At 40.3% G+C, this 17,167-nt stretch overlaps 1 protein-coding gene across 1 annotated transcript; it reads left to right on the top strand.

Moving 5' to 3' along the window:
* The first annotated feature begins 108 nt into the window (after positions 1-108).
* Positions 109-16,864, top strand: fbln5 (fibulin 5). Its single transcript, XM_042500106.1, has 11 exons — positions 109-469; positions 585-639; positions 915-963; positions 1,121-1,402; positions 11,622-11,744; positions 12,512-12,628; positions 12,773-12,889; positions 13,424-13,546; positions 14,062-14,188; positions 14,318-14,513; positions 16,091-16,864. The coding sequence occupies exons 1-11, from the start codon at positions 426-428 to the stop codon at positions 16,250-16,252; spliced, it is 1,395 nt and encodes a 464-aa protein (XP_042356040.1). The 5' UTR covers positions 109-425; the 3' UTR covers positions 16,253-16,864.
* The last annotated feature ends 303 nt before the right edge of the window (positions 16,865-17,167 follow it).

Below are 17,167 nucleotides of genomic sequence, written 5' to 3'. Positions count from 1 at the left end.
GACACCCACTGTGTACGCTTTCTGCCTTTTAGCCCCCCAACAGCACAGCACAGGAGTCGCAGCAGCTCGTTGGATCGCCGCTGCCTCTCTGCGCGCTCTGACCGGAGGGGGCTGGCTCTCCCTGATTGAATCCAGCTGTTGTGAAAGAGGGGGGCAGTCAATTTGCATTGATAAATAGTCTTGTAGAGGACGACAGAGCGGGGAGCAGAACAGACATTTTGGAAAAAGGCATTCCTGCAACACTTGGTCAATGTACCGAACCTTCAGCTCGAGCAGACAGCGCTAAATGAGAACCTGGTGTCGGCTTTCGCGTAAAGGCGCATACTTGTTGGGGGGGCGGTGAGAGCGCTGCTGGGAAGTGGCGAGGGGATTTGGGGAGAATTTACGGGTCGTCTAAAGCTTTCGTTTTTGAGAAACCGTAAAGCATGCTGTTTGAAATACGTGGCTTCAGGTTTTGCTCCTCCGCAAGGTCAGTAACCCCTCATTTTCTTTGCGTAACAGTTGTTTTTGCTTTAATTTGAATGATGCTTGCACCGAGTTCCTGCTTTTTCAGAGTTCAAAAACATGAAATTCCCTCTTTGCAGGATGCTGGCAGCTCTGGTATTTATTCTGCTTTGTATCCAGCCAGGACACGGGCAGGTAAGACAGCACCTTTTCATTCATTTAGACCAAGGTCTTGGTCATAGTCTGCAAAACTCGTGACGTCCCTTTTTGCTGTTGTCAACTGCTTTAGAAAACTGTGATTGAACTGTCAGTAAGTCAGGGTGTAAAGATGGAAAAGCATGGTTAAATATGACAAAACTTGAATTATTTACATTATATGATATAATTTTATCAACAGTTTAGTAAGTTAGTAAGTTTGTCAGAAATGTCAAACAGAAACTCATAACAGCCTCTTTATCATCTCTCCTCAGACCTGCACAGAAGGTTTTGCTTATGACCGCAGGGCAAGACAGTGTATAGGTGAGTGACATGACCTCTAGTCTCATATTTTTAAAAGTTACATTATGGGCATGAACCCTATCTACAGTAAAACACATAAAAGAAGTAACAGGACCACAAGCCCACAGATGTTCTTGCTGCAGGAATGGCCTTATCACTGCTCTGCTCTGTATTCCAGATGTGGACGAGTGCCGTATCCTGCCAGATGCTTGCCGTGGAGACATGCGCTGTGTGAACCAGAATGGAGGCTACCTGTGCATGCCGAGGACTCTGTACAACCAGCCATTCAGACCAGAGACTCCAGTGCTGCCTGAGCCGGTTTACCCAGATTCATCGGTTGGGTTTCCTGACACCTTCCTCCCGGCTGCTCCGAGGTCTGTGGAGCCCAGCTACCCCAGAGTGAGAAGCACAGCGCAGTGCATCCTGGGATATGCCCCTGCAGAGGATGGCACCTGTAATGGTGAGTCACTGCTGGTTCACATGCCGCCTGATTTTAGAGGTTAATGAAGTGCTCAGATTCATTGCTGAGACTACGTTCACACTGCGTGCCCATTTGGCCCGAATCTGATTTTTTTCCCCCCTGTGTGAATCAGATGTGATTTTTTTAATGACAATGAAGACAGCACAAATTGCATGGAATCTGATCTTTTCAAATCAGATTTGGGTCACTTTCATATGTGGTTTCCTAATCAGATACAGATCTGATTTTGTGAAATTTGACCTCAGTCTGAGCAGCCATGGGAATTGTATTGGAATTCAATGTGACTTTTATGTCAATATCCTACTATTAAATGAAGAAAACTCCATCTGTCTGTCTGCATCCATTTTTCTCCTCGATGGGCTTCCCAATCAATTTGAAATTGTATGTTGCCATTTAGAATTTTCATAAGTAGAGACTGATGAAGCCATTTGTCTAATTCACCCACTGCCTTCACCCGTTTTGTATAAAAATACTTCATAAACTTCCCTTCTTCTTCACTCTCCTACTTAGCATCTGCTTCCACATTCGCCTGCTTCCACTGCACAATAACTTAAAAATTAAACCATAAATGGTCACATCTGTGGCCTCCATATTTATTATGGATTTTTTCCCCTTGTTTACTTACGCACATGCTGTGTGTGACGTTTTTGTTGTTTTCCTGGACATGTGGGCCACATTAGGGCCATTGTAGTCTGACATTGGCCACATTTTAAATGATAATGTTTCGCTCAGTTAAAAATTGGATCAAGAAAAAAAATCCGAATTGAGCACCAAGGCTTGCAGTGTGAACGTATTGTTGCTTTAAGTAAAATTACCATTACAACAATATAAAAATACTTCATTGCAATTTAGTCATGCATTTAAAATGTCACTTAAAGTACAGAAATATTATCAGCAAAGTGCAGCAGAAGAACCAAAAGGTACTTCTGCAGAAAAATGACCCCTGTGACAGATGTACACAGATCAACCACAAAACTAAAACCTCTGACAGGTGAAGCAAATAACATTATCTTGTTACAATGCAATGTTCTGCTTGGAAATTTTGGGTCCTGGCATTCACGTGGATGCCAGTTGACATGTCCCACCAGCTTAAACACTGCTACAGACCAAGTATTACAACGGTCCCCGATGGTACTGCCCCGCAGCAGGACGATGCACCATCCCTCATCACAAAAACAGTTCAGGAATGGCCCAAAGAACTCAGGGCATCAACCTGGACAGTCTAACATTTGTGGGACTTGCTGATACCCCAAAGGCCCTGTGTCCATGCTGTGACTAGTCCCCACCATGGATTGGACTTGGATCTAATCTGTCACAGCACATCTGGGTGTGTCCTGTGGCACCAAGGTGTTTGTGGTGGATCCTTTGAGTCTTGTGGATTGCGAGGTGAGGTACTGCCACGTGCAATGGATGCTTGATCAGATTGGGATTTGAAGAATTTGGAGGCCAGGTCTATGCTTTTAGCTCTTTGCTACATTCCTTGGGCCATTCCTTAGGAGTTTTTATGGTTTTGGCATGCTGTACTATACTGCTGTAGGGCCACTGCCTCCAAAAGTGCTGTTACCACTGGAGGGTCTACTTGATCTGTAACAGTATTTGGGTGGGAGCTGCATGTCAAGTGGCATCCACATTAATACCAGAACCAAAGGATTCCCAGCAGAACATAATACTATGAGGAGATCAATTTTATTCACTTCGCCTGTTAGTGGTTTTAATGTTTTAGCTGATCGGTGTATATCTGTAGGCCTAAAGTACATAGTAAGTCCTAGAGGTGGCCCAAGTTATTGTTTTGCAATGTTAGTTTAACCACAGAGTCATAATATATTCAATTTACAAAAATCATGAACCCTTTTTTATTTGCGTATTGTTAAAACAAATTTGCTGAAAGATGTTGCATCTTTGTAATTTTTGAGTTGCATTTTTTGCATATGAGGGTTTGTTTTTTTGTTCACAGGCGCATAACATTACCTTTGGTATCATTCTTTCCAACGTTACTTCTTCATGGTTCTCTCCTGCAGCTTGATTGTATATAGTCGGATTGGTTCAAATTAAGTGGATCCAGGATAGTTGATTTAGGAGATGAAGTGAAATGAATCATGGTTACACTTTTTAAATAATATACTTTTAATCTTTGGTAAAGCAGTGTCAAATATATCCAAATCAAAAGGCTCTAAGTCCAACTGAAGTCATGAATCATTGGTGTTAATGTTGAGTTGCAAGTCTTTTTTTTTCTTTTGTCTAGTCTAAAATCATCAAATTTGTGAGTCTTGTTGAAACTATGTGACTCAAGTTCACACAGCTGAAACTAAATATTGTGGCGTTAAAAGCACACCATTTCCATCTAACATGTATAAGTATATAATTATAAAGCAGAATGAAATAAAGTGACGTATCTCAAAGTTTTAGTCAACCATAGTACTTGTGTAAATGTTCTTGTGTAAGTTGTGCTGTGTAGCAGGCCTCCCTTTTCTTGTCTTCATGACATATTTAAAAATATGGCGGAAATTCCACTTCACCCAAGTCTGTGAGTCTCATTTATCAAAACTTGTCAGCTTTTCCTGAAGTGCTGCACATTGTATGCAGTTGTTTGTTTATAGCAGCTAAACACAGAAATCTTTGTTAGTTATTCTCAGTGGGTCAGCATGTGCTCCCATTCATTACAGTTAGTGAACGCAGCCAATGAGCCTGAAGTCAGTTTTCAGTGGCTGCAGAGCCGAGCGAGATCGTGACCCCTGAAATGGAGCTATGTCCCCTCACAACCCATTTAGCAAAGAGTTCTTTTCCCTTTCAGACTGTTTTATTTTATGTTTTAGGGTCTTGAGGACAATATCCATTAGTGCATATGCTTGTTTGCAGGGATTAGAGAATAGAGTAGTTTTGTGTAATGGATATGTAATGTTTTTCTGATTTATCTCCAGTTGGAATCCACTTTAAATTATAGTCAGATTTTTCATGGTATCCTTAATTTTAGTGGCTCTCTCTGCTGCCAAAAGAGCACAATGATGCATAGATGTTGGCACGTCCTGAGTGTTCAAATCATGTTTTAAAGGGACAAACCCCAAAATCAAAAATACACATTTTCCATCTTACCTGTAGTGCTGTTCATCAATCCAGATTTTTGTTGGTTTTTCAAATGTATTTTTTGGTGCTTTGAGCACTACAAACTGAGTGACATCTAGTTCCAATATATTTGAGAGAAGGCAGACGTCTCTACGGCCGATATCGCCAAACTTCAAAACAATCTTGACTGATAAATAGCACTACAGGTAAGAGGAAAAATATGTATTTTTGATATTTGGGTAAACTGCCCCTTTAAGAATTATTCCTGCTTAATTACTCTAGTCTGTAATCTGCAGCAACAGTTTGCAGTTTCAAATCTCTGCAGCAACTCTGCTCGAAAGATGTGGATGTTTTGAGTCTCTACATCTGCCACCTCCTGTTTATCAGATGTTTGAGTGAAACTAGAGGGACGTGGTGACACGAGGGAAACGCGGTGTTACTCATTAGAGATTATGGTTGAACTCTAGGGGGAATGCATGAATCCATCAAATCACAGAGACAGATGGCGTTTGATGTTCGGTGCAGCGTCATGTCTGCCGTCACCCAGCTGCAGCGGAGGGGCCCTCAGCTCCTCACACTGAGGACATTTCTGCTCTCTGACTGATTCTGTTGCATTTCACAACCGCGACAGATCCCAGCTGTCAGATAAACACTACATGTCTGATGTTTTCCCCCGCCCAGCTGTCTTACATACATCTGAGCATAATTTCCCCAGAGTGTCCAGCCGGGACGAGCTGTTGAAAACAGCCTCCCTAAAGTCCATTTGGGGTGTTTTTGGCTAAATCAGCCGTGACCCTGTAATGAGTGGAAAATGTAGTACAGTTTTCTCCCTCTGAAGAAAACGTTGTAGCTCATGCACAAATACGGACTGTTTCTCTTTGTAAGTGAAAAGGCTTGACAGGGAATCAGCTCGCAACCTTGTTTGGGTAAACTACACCATCACGGTGCCAAACATGAGGTCATGTGTTGCCAAATCTGTGCCTGCAGAACAGGCATGCCTCTGTGGGGTTCATTCCTAACAAGTCCTCACACCCCTTGAGGCTGGTGTGTGTGTGTGTGTGTGTGTGTGTGTGTGGTGATGTAATGGGTTGCTGATTGATGCAGCTATGGGGCAGAAATTACACAGACTGTGACTTCCCGTCTGAACCTGCAACAAACATGGCTTTGTCCTTAAGTTAATGGAGCCACACTCCTTCAGTGTCACTAATGGCACCAGTCTGGGAGAACAATAGAACAAATTAGCCATTTTGCATTTGTGGGTTTGTTTTTTCTAGGTCAGATTTGTCCTAGAAAGGCCTTTTACAAGCAACGTCATGGTGTGTTTTAGTCTTAGCTTTGTTTTAACTGGTTTCTAAAGCTGGTCCATGTTGGTCACTGATGTTGGTTGATAAGACCTGAGTCGCACATAACTTTATACCCCTTTCCCACCAAAATCAGCATGTGCATGTGGGTTTATAAACATGGGTACACCCACTAAGAATAGGCCATAGACTGCTTTCCCATTACCAGTAGAGCAGAGGTGTGTACATGGCTCTGCAGCAGATGAGTCTGCCTTTCTGTGTGTGTGTGTGTGTCGATCTTTATTTATATGTCCATTCAACGAACATTCAGTGGATATATCTCTTTCTGATTCAGTGTGTCTTTCAAACTCGGTGCAGACTAATTTGGAGTGATGTTTTAGCGCTGCTGAGGAGGAAATGGACAGTCATTAATGGTAGCTGTAATGACATCTCACCTGTGAAAGGAGCTGAAATGATTGCATTCCCACGGGTATTGTGCCTCCATTAATGCCAATTGGAGCTGGAGGAAAAATACCTGTAGCTACTCCAGAGTTACTTGATTGGGGTGTATATGCTGATTGTACACTTTCCCATTGAAGTATGAAGACAGATGTTAGCAGGTGTTTCTGTGCAGTGGGAATGAGGCTTTAGAGTTCATGTTTGAAGTGCTGGATGGGGTTTAGGTCTCTTTGCAGACCAGTCAGGTTCTTCTCACCTGTCATTTCTAAGAGGACATGGTTTTGTGCACAGGGGCATTGCCATGTTGAAACCGGAAGGGTCCTTCCTCAAAGTACTGACTCAGAATAGGAAGCAGAATCATATTTAAAAGAAATATCAAACATTTTCATTTAAATAAATGTATCAATCGAGGAATGAAGTAACACACAGGTGTTGTGATGATGAAAAACATTACACTTGCAGTATCATGAATTGGGTGTCTATGGTGACATTTCTGGGAATAATCACAGGCGGCATATAGCAAGTGACATGTTTTCCTTCATCCAGCAGTGGTTGGTCAGCCAGAAATTTTCGGTGGAGCAACAGACTCGCTCTTCATCTCGCTTGTGTGTGAAGCGGTGTGCTGTTTTTTCCTCTCTGCTAGCGTTGCTAGTGCTAGGTGACACTTCTAGGAAAACCCAGTCACCAGAAAAACATGTTTTTGGCGTTGTACGTTTCTGTAAACCAAGGACATGTTACATTTGCACGTTATTACATTGAAACGTCACATTTGGCTTAAAAGACTTGGTTCTGGGGGCATGAACTGGCACAGATGCAGCAGTGTCACGGCAAAAACAACTGCTTTTCATGGCAGTATCCCCAGTGGAAAAGCAGCAAAAGGTTGCTTAAAGACACTCAAGTTTGGGAGAAAAGCTGCTAAGCACAAGTGGTTGTGTTGTTTGTTGGTCTTGAGCAGTGGTCTGCAGCTTGACATGTGTCTCACCAAGGTAACACTATCCATCTCCATCATCATCTCCTCTACTTTCTGATGTCAAGTCAGCCCATACCATGTTGATAGAAACATTGATTGGCTACTTATGAAACATACAGATCTAATGTATCCATGGTTTGCAGAAACGTACAATGCAAACATTTTCTTCTGGCGACTGAACAGTTTTTCTGGTCTCTGCTAGTTTTGTGAGTAAATGGTTTCTATGGCACAACAAGCAACTGAAAGTATCTTTGGAAAATGAGATCCAAAGTGCTATGACTACAGGTGCCTCCAAAGAGAATTTGCTTTCTTGACGAGCATCAGATAAGAAGAGTGATACCACTCTCGTGTCTGTATGTTCAATATGAAGTCAAAACCAGGGGCCAGTTAACATAGCATAAAGCCTGCAGACAACTAGCCATAACAGATCCTATCTCGTTTATTTAATCCAAACAAAAACACAATTTAAGACTGCAACTGGTTTTTGTATGGATCAAACTAACAAGATAAAGAGACGCTGGGAGGTGGATGTTATTATCTTTAGATAGAACCAAGCTAACTTTGCACCCACTGTTTTCAGTGTTTATACTAAGCTAAGATAATAATCTCCTTGCTCCAGCTTCATATTCACCTTCATTGCTGTATTAGTATGTATTTCAAAACTTTTGACCAAAATAATGGCAGATAAGAGAATATGTTGTTGTAATTTTGGTGAACTGACCCTTTAAGTAGGAGATGGATTGCTCAAGCACATCTTTACTCATTGTCATATGAACCAGCAGAGTGTTGTAAGTCACATGATGCCTCCAGAGATCAGATACTGTGTTTTTCTTCACATGGGACTCTGCTGTTCATTTCCGCTCGTAACTTCAGTTTTGGGGATTTTCTTATTTTTGCTCGAGCTCAAGGATTACATGCTCCTCTATGGCTGCAGAAAAATATCCAAAACTGCGGGCTTTTTGAAACCAACAGATAGATTCAAAAATGCACTGTAGTTGATCTAAAAACAAGACAGATTGCTTGTAATCACATTAAGTGTATTTTCCTTGTGGTTTGAGGGCAGACGATGAACGCTGCTGACATGTTAAAGAGGAACTACATCCATTTTCAAAATTCACACATGTTCTAGCTATGGTCTAAGGCAGCTCAGAAATATAAGTAAACATGAAAGACTTTCTCCCAAATCCAAAAACTACAGTGCTAAAACTCAAATTTGTGATGTCATCACGTATAAAGTCACTGACAATAAACTGTGAATAAATGACACTGAATGCCTGTTTACACCTGGTATTAACATGTGATATGATCCCAAGTGGACTGCGCTAAATCCACGCGTAAACGACCACCAGGATACACCATGATCTTCAGACCTCTTGCTGAGGTGGTCTGCGACACATTTGGCCACATATCTTTAGTAGTATAAATACTAATGATCTTATTTATTCATTCATTTATTTATTTATTTATATAGCACCTTTTAAAACATGCCTTACAAAGTGCTTCACAAATGCATGTAAACACTGAAAAATAAATCGGGGAATGAATTTATTAATCTAGTTTCAGTAGATTAAAGTTGCTTGTTCATAAAAGTGTTTTTTTAGTAGACGTTTAAAGCAGATATGTCTCCAGCATGCAGGATGTGTTGGAGGTTTTGGTGACAGCAAGCAAACCCTTTTATAACTTGCCCATTTAATTACAAGTTGGACAAAGTGTGGCACGACCGTCCATCGTACATTTTGAATTCTTTTGACAGTGATATCTATAGATTTACTGACGCAGCCACGAACATGATAAGATAGCATGCTCGTGAGAGTGTGGATGTAATAACTGTGTGGGGCCTTTTGACCCTCTAGTGTAAGTTGTGTTGGCAGTAATGAAATCTGAACACAAGTGATCAGCTGGAGACACACAGGTGACAACGAGGATGTATCCCAGCTGTCCACTTGTTGTTGTTTTTTTCAACAATTCACAGGAGTAAAGTCCAACAGTACAGATGTGTGTTTGTTTCGTTTTTTATAAGCTGAAATATCCCCGCTTTACCCCACCTGCAATCCCCTCTCTACTCATAAAGGTGAATAAATGAAATGATAAAATAAAATACATAACTATCAAGAAGAATTAAAGTTAAAGAGGTGATTAAATGAATTATAGAAATAATTTTTAAAAAAGAAAACAAAATAAAACAAATTAAAAAGGGGGATAGCTGTCCACTTGTTTATTGGATCACCAACGCATGCTCATATGACATCACAAGTTTGAGACTTGCTTCTTTGGTTTCTGGCTTTACGAGAGATTAGCTCATGTTCACAAATATTAATTGAATTTTCCTATGAAATCTGTTAATAACACATTGGAATTCTTAGTTTAGGTGGAGTTCTCCTTTAGCATTTGGAATCAAGATGATCTGGTATTTAAAGTCACTGGGGATCACTTTAAATCAGTTTGTGTACAAATTTGGTATGTGGTCAACTCTTTTTTAGTTTTCCTTTATTCAGGCATTTCAAACAAATCCCATCCATCATGTCTCCCCTGAAGCTGATCGGGGTTGTCAGCGGTGACCCCGAGGCTCGTGGGCAGCTCATGAAACAGTCTATATAAGGAAACACTCCTGCAGCTCATGTGTGTGTACGTTGGAGATCTGCGGTAAGGCTACACATGGGGTGCAGATGACTTTCAGAAAAGTTTTGACTGGTAACTGCAAGCAGGTGTTGGGGGGCCGTGTAGCTGTTGGCCAGAGGCCGAGCGCTGCGGGCCCCCTCCACCCCCGTGAAGGGCCAGTGGTCCAAGTTGGCACAAAGGCCAACGGTCCCACCGACAGACGTTATCGCTTTTCAAAGCTTCCTGTCCAAACACAAATTTGGGCTCCCACACACTTCCCCCACCGGGTACCTAGAGATTGGTGACTTCATGGTCTGAGAACCATAAACAGAGGTGGAATTTTTCATTTGTCATATCCTCATAAGGAAATGTGGCCATTATGATGTAGTGTTTGAGCTGCTCCAAGGGCGTCGGAGGAATTCAGATTGTAATCTGAGGAAATGCAGCATCAACTGTAAATTGATGCTGCAATGAAATCTTAACTGTTGTGTTAAGAGTTTTTCTAAATGCAGGGTGGTGAAAACCTGAGTGCTGGACAAACAGACTTTCGACTAAAAGATTGTCGGTGCGATCTCCAAGCCAGCGGTCTGGTGGACACGCTGTTGAGCAGAGCATGTAACCCTCGAACGCTGCAGGAGAGTTACCATCAGTAGGCTGTGCTGCTTTTGTGTAGCTTTTATGATTTGCAATTTTTATCTAGAAATATAACATCAGTATTGTAAATCAGCAAAAACAAACAGAACTTCCCGCTCACATCCAGTTGACACACAGAAACAAAGATGGGTCAACCTCATAATGTGTTTCTCTTAGAAAAAAAGAGTAGGAAAGCGTAACTCCTGCATGAAAATCAATATCATTAATGTGCTTTCTGTTTAGTTTTGCATCCCATATAGCATTGTCTAATGTGCAGACATCTTTCCCAACTATGGCAACCTTAAAATGAGGCTCTCCAGATGTCGCTTTGTGTAGATTTCTAGGACTTACTGCCAAACTGAATCATAAAAACCTTGGATGCACTCCAATAAAATCACACTGAAAGTTAGAAGAGTACTCATAATACAGTAAGAAATTTCTTATATAGTTAATTTTCTAAATCTGTTTGATTTTTTTTTGCCATAATAACCCTATACAGAATATTACAAGGCACTATAAATGTATATATTTAGAATGATAGTATCTAATCAAAGTTTTATTTATTACTGGCTGTAACAGCTGGCATTGTTCTCACCTTGTGAGTGTGTGTGTGTGTGTGTGTGTGTGTGCGTGTGTGTGTGTGTGTGTGTGTAACATCGTGGCAAAATGTGTCCCTGGTGATGTTTACTGTTAAAAGAACTACCACAGCAGCTGTTTAGTGGTTTATTAGTTTAACATGTGTTAGTCTGTCTGTTGCCAGATTTTTCTCGAAACTTTACAGGTGTGTAGTTAAGAGCACAATGAAGGTTGTGTCCGAAGATGAAAATTTAAATTAAAGTAGTAGAGTGCTGTATCAGGACTGTAATGATCCCATGGAGGAAGCTCTGTAGTTTATATTATTATTGTTGTTGTTGTTGTTGTTGTTGTTGTTGTTGCTCTTTTAGTGTCCATATTTCATTTGGTGATTCTTTTATGTAACTTAGGTGCTGTGACAGTGTAATTTCTCTTTAGGTTGAATAAAGTACACTAACTATCCATCTAGGTAGCTATCTAGTTACTTACATTCTTGACTCAGGAATCAACAATTTTTTTGTTTGTTTTTGTTTTTGTTTTTGTTTTTTTGCTTTTTCTGCAAAAAAGGGGAAAAGACTATTAACACCTCTCACTCACCTCTCTCTGACTCTTCTCTCTGTTCCAGATATTGATGAATGTGAGACAAACTCTCATCACTGTAACCCCACCCAGGTCTGCATCAACACCTCAGGTGGATACACCTGTTCCTGCACTGAGGGATACTGGCTCATCGGTGGACAGTGTCAGGGTGAGTGAACATCAGCCGCCGCTGTCAGTCGTTTTGAAGGAGTCGTTTTGTATATTTTAAGTAATTAACTTCACAGTGCACACTTTTTTTTTACATTAGAGCAAAAAGTTTTCAAAAGCATATCAGTCTGTTGAGTAAAGGTTGTGAAAATCAACTTGCACAGATGTAAAACTCACTTTAGTAAGCTAATCCATCATAGTGAGAATTGTTGTTGTGCAGTATTGCATTTACTAATAGCAACAGTTGAACCCCCTTTGTTTGTATGTATGTTTGGGGAATATATGACATGTAAAAAGTTTGACCACTTTTGCTGCTAAAAAGGCAGAGTATTTACAAGCCATGTCATGAAAAATCTGAGAGACAAATGGTGATAAAACACTGTGAGGAGAATGACGTAAATTCAGCGATTTATAGCATAATAAAAAGATTGATTTTCTAATGTTTGTGATGTTTTCCATGAAATCACAGGTAATGAAAAAAATAAGCCAAGTAGGGATATCAGTGCAAGTATGTCCTAAAATTAAGACCATATTGTTTGTAACCACAGTTGGATAATGCAGAAAAGACAATGCTGCTTTTTGTCTTCATTTACAGTATGACTTCACCACCTCAGAAAGCTTTAGAATAGCGCCCTGTGCAGGTTATGTGCAGTAAAGCAGCTCAGCAGAGATCAAATCAACAATGCACAACCGTTTTTATTTCTCTCACAGGAAACAGATCTACAGTGTTATGATTTATAACCAGTTTGTCTCTTTCTTCTCGGCCAGACATTGATGAATGTCGCTATGGTTACTGCCAACAGCTGTGCGCCAACGTCCCCGGCTCTTATTCCTGCTCCTGTAACCCCGGCTTCATTCTCAACCCAGACAGCCGGACCTGTCAAGGTACACACACACACTTACACACACAGGCACACACACACATACACATGCACACACACACACACACACACACACACACACACACACACACACACACACACGACCACACACACATCTTAAACTTGCATCCACTGTTTGTCCCTGCAGATGTGGATGAGTGTATAGAAGCACTGTGCAGTCACGGCTGCTTCAACACATACGGCTCCTTCATGTGCAACTGTGATGAGGGATTCGAGCTGGCGGCTGATGGCACTACTTGCATAGGTAAGACGACCTGGTGCTGTTATTTTGTTTTTTCCAAAAGTGTCTAATGAGCGACCACTGATCAGTTTCTTCTTACTCTGAGATCTAAAATGTAGTTCATCAGTAGAGCTCTCTGTAGTAGCCCTGGTGGCTGGACTGTCAATTTACTGCTGAATGTTTTTTATTTTCATGTCTTTATGATATTTCTATTTTTTATTCCTGTGTGTATGTGTTGTATGAGTCACTAGATGCCTGAATTTAACTTGGATATAATCAAGTATCTATCTGTCTAGAGTAAAACTGATATAATACATGATAACATTAACACAGACCATCATTCATCTGTTTTGTATATATATATGTGTGTGTGTGTGTGTGTTCAGTTTCATTGTTGACCATTGTTGACCTGTGTCATGTGCCTCTTTAAACATCGCACCTGTGTAATCCACAGACCTGGTTGGATTTGAGCGCAGTAGTCCGTCGCTGTTAGGAAACACAGAGCAGCCCTCACAGTCTTCTTCTGATTAGTATTAATCCTTCTTTTATTCCTTGTAGACTTGGATGAGTGCAGCTTCTCTGAGTTTCTGTGTCAGTACAGATGCGTGAACACACCCGGCTCATTCTCCTGCATCTGCCCGCCGGGATATTACGTGTTTGAGGACGGCAGGAGCTGTGAAGGTAAAGTTCAGGACAGAAAGACAACTGAATAAAAGTCTGTTTTCAATGTCAATTTTGCTGCAGTTTAGATGTCACAGATGGCAAATATTCGGACAACTGTAGATGAAAATATTACTCAAAAAGCTGCTGTGAGTTGTCTTGCTATGTGTAGTGAATCAGGAAAGTTTTGAATGTAATTTAATCCAGTTTTCTTTGTAGCTAGGAATGTTTTCTCACCTTAAACTTGTTTTATTTGAGGCTTTTGTATTTGGTTTAAATGGCACATCTGCACCTAACATCACACTAAAGATATTTAATGAAACTTAAACCAGCATTTAGATTATGTGCATGTTTACTGATCAGTTTTTTACATCAGCTATTGATTAAAAGAAGTGTAATTTTCATTATTAATGTGTTCTGTGTTACATTTTCAGTCATTCAATACCATGTTGCTGATGTGATGCTTTTTCAATGTTGTTTCTCTGATGATGTTGATGTTCTAACTGACTTTGATTGTTGTGTGTTTGATTTTGAAGATATCAATGAATGTGACACTGGTAACAACACCTGTACAACAGCACAAGTATGTTTCAATTTCCAGGGAGGCTACACATGCCTGGACCCTTTACAGTGTCACCCTCCTTACATCGAAGTTAGTGACAAGTGAGTGTTTCCAATGCATTTTCCCCAACTGTTTCCCATCCTTTGGATGCATCTTTATCTATGTTCTTCTATGTTTATATTGTCTTATATGCTGTATTATAACTGACCCCTGTGTGTCGTCCTCTGCAGTCAGTGCATGTGTTCAGCTGAGAACCCTGCCTGCAGGGACAAACCCTTCACTATTCTGTACCGACACATGGACTTGTCGTCGGGGCGCAGTGTGCCTGCAGACATCTTCCAGATGCAGGCCACCACGCGCTACCCCGGCGCCTTTTACATCTTCCAGATAAAGTCTGGCAACGAAGGACGAGAGTTTTACATGAGAGTGAGTACTTCCATCTATAAACTGTGGACAAGATGGAAAAATGTTGTATAATATAGTGACCTTACTGCAGAGGCGTAAGACTTACTGAGGAAAAAACTTGGAGTACTCTGTTGGTCTTTATAATAATTTAGTAATTTAACCCTTTGAAGATTGAAAATTCAATTTGCTTGTCATTAAACTGCATATTTGCATACACAGAATGAAACGTTCCTCACCAGCTCATTGCAGTGCATTTGAGTTCTATGCAAATTAAAAAGGCAAACCTGAACAAATTTGCCTGATTATTTACAAAAAAAATGGTAAGAAGGCAATGAGCAATGACGGAAGAAATTACCTAAATAAAATGTCAAGAAATTGGTAAAAAGTTTAAGAAAATTACACTGAAAATATTAAAAATAAATGAATAAATTAACAAAACAAGGAAGAGTGGTGTCACTCCAGGTTTCAAAGGGTTAAAGTCACAGTCCCTTGTTTCATAATGTAAGTGTCTATAGGGCTCCCAAATCTCCAAATATACTCCAAATTAATTACAAATTGTATAGTTTTGTGGATTTAAAAGCAGTGATGCAAATTTTGGATTATACCAAATTTTCTCATTTTGGGGCACTGTGACAAATGTAGGGACTGCAATAAAGAACACCTTTTAGGGTGTTTACTCCAAATTTGGGTGATTTGGACATACTGTAACTCCATATATTTAACAGTTTGCCACATTTTGCGATTTCGGTGGCAGCCTCTTTTTAAAATGCATTGTGTGGTATTTTGCCCTCATCAGTCACTATCGAGTAATAATCCAAACAGAATTTTGAGTTTAAGGTCATGTATTTGATCCCACTCTCACATTTATTTTAAAATCATGCATGTTGTGTTTGGAGTGCCTGGATTGTCTTGCTGTTTGCATTTAAAAAGCTCAATTTAAAAAACAAAATCTGAATATAAATCATGAAAACATATATTATTCAGCTCTGATATTATTTGTTTATAGACCAACAGGTGTTTTCTAGGAGACATTTTGACATGTTGCAGTTGGAGAAAAAAAGTATGGAAAAAAAGTATATTAGCTGAGTTTCTGAGACATTTGACAGACTTCTTCCTACTAAAAGAGGCCTGAAAGTCTGCTGTGAAAAAAGGTGTATATGACAAGTAAACACATAGGGTAAAACATCTGTACAGAAAAAATCAGATTTAAAACATGAAGCACCTGAATTTGGCCAGTAGATGGAGCAACATGTGTTTTTAATGTCTTTTGGAGGGGGATTTTTACATAAATACAGACTTAGAAGAGACTTTTTTAAAGAGGATTTTAGTGTATAAAGATGCTCAGTGGCATGATAAAGTAACCACATAAGCTTTTATCTTTCTAAAGTTACTTTCCTGTTTAAACAAGCCCTGTTCTGACCTCACGCACTATGGAAAACACATTAACTTTCCTTGACTTTGTGCTTGTGTTTGCTAGTAGTAAATGATACGACAAAGCCCTGGGACTTGGTTTTGCTCCATCATGTGCAGCTGTCAGATTCCAGCGTTTCCTGTATTTCATTCCTCACATTCTTCTCTTGTCATCTTTTATATTTCAGCAAACCAGTAATGTGAGCGCCACACTCGTCCTGTCGCGGCCAATCAAAGGGCCCAGAGAGCTGGTGCTGGACTTGGAGATGGTCACAGTCAACAACGTCATCAACTTCAGAGGCAGCTCCATCATACGTCTGACGGTATTTGTCTCAGAGCACCCGTTCTGAGCGTCCCAAATGAACTTTAGCAACCCCAAAGAGTCAAGCTGCTGGGTTTGTTTGAGACAGCTCATAACCTTTTTTGTTTGTTTGTTTTTTTTAAAAATCATTATGCCATCCTCAATAAAGACACGTCCGAGAAAGACTCAGCCGAGACCAGCTGATGGGAAAGCATCGCTGTGCTTAAATCCCCACCCTGGTTTAATGGACACTGAGCTTTTATGGCTGCGATATGGACTTTCGACACAGAGGGATATTTATGGTGTACAATTTCTGACATCCTCTATTTAGAAAATGACCCGAAAATGATGGAAATTACCCTCAATGAGTGCCAGCGTATACACAATACAGTTTTTTTTACCCCCAGTTGTCTGTGAATTTTCATCCCATCAGATAAGCTGTGAAAGTGACTTTCATATTCCTGAATTCAAGAGCTGTCGTTGCATCACGATCAGATCATATTGGTGTTTTTTTATGAGACGGGAGGCGAGGCGGTTACCTGAGCAGAAGTGTAATTGTGCATTTGCAGTGGCAATATTTGAAATGATGTAACAACCAGTCATCAACTGAATTATTGATCACAGTTTCTTTAAGACCAATAAATGTCTTCACCACACAGCCGTCAGTGGCATGAGCCAACTCCTGAACTATAGCTATTTTTGGGGGAATCTTTTTCTATTTTTATTAATAACAAATGGTCGGGGATACACAAGTCCTTGAGACGAGCAGACCTCATTTAGGAAAACTCTTAACATTGTGGGACCATAATGATTGAAAAACTTTGGAAGCAAATCAACTAATTTGGGGGATTTAGGCACACAATGCATGTCTTCCCTATACAACTATCTTGAAAAAAATGAAATAAAAATAAAACTACATTAAAATTGGGGATTATACAACTCTGAGGCCAAAATTTTTTGGGTT

This window comes from Plectropomus leopardus, chromosome 14 (genome assembly GCF_008729295.1).
Source record: "Plectropomus leopardus isolate mb chromosome 14, YSFRI_Pleo_2.0, whole genome shotgun sequence".
Lineage (NCBI taxonomy): Eukaryota > Metazoa > Chordata > Actinopteri > Perciformes > Serranidae > Plectropomus > Plectropomus leopardus.
Note: the sequence above shows the minus strand (reverse complement) of the source record. Positions and strands in the feature narration are given on the sequence as shown.